Below are 2,729 nucleotides of genomic sequence, written 5' to 3'. Positions count from 1 at the left end.
GGTAATACATCTGAGAAACTTCAGATTAGTTCATATATTCACTTGCTTTATAGAAAATTAATATATCATTTGACAACATGCAAATTGTGTTTTGACAAAAAGGCACTTTGGGCATCAGTGGGCAAAGGGCAAAGGGGCAGGTGCTCCAGTACCCATTGTTTCCAAAACATTTACCTGGCTGCAGCCAGACTTAGGAGCTACTTTTAGGCCTAAAATACTTTGTGAATTACTCTTATTTTAAAAAACTAGGAGTCTTAAATTTAAGACTGACACGCCCACTTTTTTTTAGGAGTTTCTCCTAAATGCAGCCCTTAGGAGCTACTTTTAACCCTAAGATTCTTTGTGAATATGGCCCGAGAGTAGATGATTTCATCCTCTGCGTGATCTGAAAGAAACAAAAATAAAAAATCTGGTGAAATCTTTGCATCTGTGTTCAACTGTCCAACCAGAAAACAGTGCAAATCATGTAAAAAATAATCAAAAAAGACTCAACATTCAAGGTACACTATCTTTTATTTTTTTCTTATGCTTTGTGTTGATCTTTTATTTCTGTTTTACTTCGTACAAGCAAGCAATGGGTGGGACCCACTGAGCCCCAAGCTGACTAAGAAGAAATTACTCCTTTCAGCTACAATTTTGACGGCACTCTGAGCTTAATGGAAATGGACAAAACACAAGGAAATACACAAACTGTAAATACTCACAACACAACCAACAGACCTATTTGTTGCCAGATATATGAAGACGTTTATGATGATGATTTTCCTTCTGTTTATGTTGCAGTGCATTGTGCTCTCAGGGCACTATACACTGACTAATGCAGTACTCTGCTGAAGTGGTGTGAAGACAGTCTAGTGAACATCTTTCACCAGCACAAGTGCAACCTTGTGAAATTTTAACTCCTCTTCAAAAATGGTTGAACTTCACGTTCTGACCATTTAGTTCACAGCCAGAAACTCTGACATTGACCTGGTAGAAAGTATTTCTCTTACCTTCATCAACAGTCCTGGATTCTGGGTTCATTCTTTTCTTCTTATTGAAGTGTTTGATGCCAAGAAACAAAACGTAAATGAGAAGCTCACAGGCAACCATTGCTGTCACACTCAGAGCCATGAGACCAAGTTGTGAAGTAGAACCTTGAACTGTAAATATTATAAAACATATATTAGATTGATACTTTTCTGAAGGGGAAAACATTGCTCAAAACCCCATGTGTTTAGACTCTATTTATGTACAATGCTGTTTTCAACTTTCAACTTTGAAAAGCAATACATCAATCAGTTGATGTAATAAGTAAATGGATAAAAATGTATTTAGTAATTATAAAATACATTACCATTACAGCTTGTGAGGTGGATAAATGTTTCCTTTCTGCTGACGTTGTTATGGGCATTACATGTCAAGGTTCCTGGGTGTTGGCCATCTAAGTCCAAAGTCAAAGTGACCTCTACTCCATCTCCCTCAGAGGAGCAGTTGACTGTCATCTGTTCTGGTGACAAACACACCTGAGACACAACTGGTTCAGACACTGGAGCTGGAAGACAAATGATATAGTCACAAACATCCAGTACAACAACAGCATCTATAGATATCTACATGAATTTGGGAAAAAAGTTTTTATGGTTGATTTAACCACAGAAACTCTCCATCAGAGATAAAAGGTGTACAAAACAGAGATAGGTATGAGAACGCTTCTTTTTATAATCAGATATGTTACACAAAATATAAAACGTTTTTATTTTATATTTTAAAATTTGGTATAAAATTTACAATTGTGATGTTTTGTATCTGTATAATAATGAGAGGTAGCTACAATATCGAAAAGATAACAAGTTGCACATTTTATATTGATATTCAGGTATTGCTCTTAACACACAGGTTGCTCAGCGGATAACTTGAGGATGCATCTGTATTGGTGCAGAGCATAAAGAGTTGATTTAAAGAAAATTAATTTAAATGTGTTACTTTTTCTTACCTTGTATTTTAAGGTGGATTTTGACCCGGTGCAGTAATATACCATCAGTAAGTGCATATATTTCCAAAACGTAATCTCCAGAGTCTGCGTTTGTCACTGTCTCGAGCCTAAATGTTCCATTTCTGAAGATTTCTGAGTGATTTCTGTAGTTGCTGTGAATGGACACTGTTGTAGTATCGACTCCCCTGATCTCCATAATGAAATCGGAATTCTTTTTCAGTCTTGTCTTTGTATTTTCACCAATGGGTAGGAGAAAAATCAATGGCTGCCCGACGGCTCCAAGACACTGCTGAGCTCCACCGGTTTCAGATATTTTGCACTCCATAGCCCCTGATAGACACAAAAGCAAATACTCATCTAAACATTATTCTAGTCAGTGGTTTCTAACATTTAATTTCGAACACAAATCTTAATACTTGGATGTTAAATCTCTCTCAACTACAGTATATGCATGATTATTTTCCTGTGCTTTTGACCGGCAATGACCTGACAATTTTCTAATTTGCCAACCTAACATTATTACCATGACCATTTACCCTTTCAGTTTACATTAAACACAATTTGATAATATCCTAAACAAGTAATAACATTATAATAGCTGTTAAATAATTTCAGATATACTATCATTTAATCCATACTGTAGTAGTTTAGATCTAAACACCAACACCATGAACTAACCAGATAATTGCAGTAGTTTACCTTTTGCCAGAGCTGCTGTTGTCAGAGTTATCATGATTATGTTGATGAAATTCAT

General features: G+C 35.8%; 1 protein-coding gene across 1 annotated transcript; it reads right to left on the bottom strand.

The window, feature by feature from the left end:
* Positions 1 to 311: 311 nt before the first annotated feature.
* Positions 312 to 2,729, bottom strand: LOC146974122 (uncharacterized). The gene is made up of 5 exons (XM_085798928.1): positions 2,675 to 2,729; positions 1,976 to 2,305; positions 1,337 to 1,534; positions 993 to 1,136; positions 312 to 385 (listed from the first exon to the last, which is right to left on the bottom strand). Exons 1-5 carry the CDS (start codon positions 2,727 to 2,729, stop codon positions 312 to 314), a joined length of 801 nt encoding a protein of 266 aa, XP_085655054.1.

The sequence above is a fragment of the Trachurus japonicus genome, chromosome 14, assembly GCF_045865225.1.
Source record: "Trachurus japonicus isolate A0001 chromosome 14, Traja_1.0".
Lineage (NCBI taxonomy): Eukaryota > Metazoa > Chordata > Actinopteri > Carangiformes > Carangidae > Trachurus > Trachurus japonicus.
The sequence above is the reverse complement of the archived record's forward strand: the minus strand, read 5'-3'. Positions and strand labels throughout refer to the sequence as shown.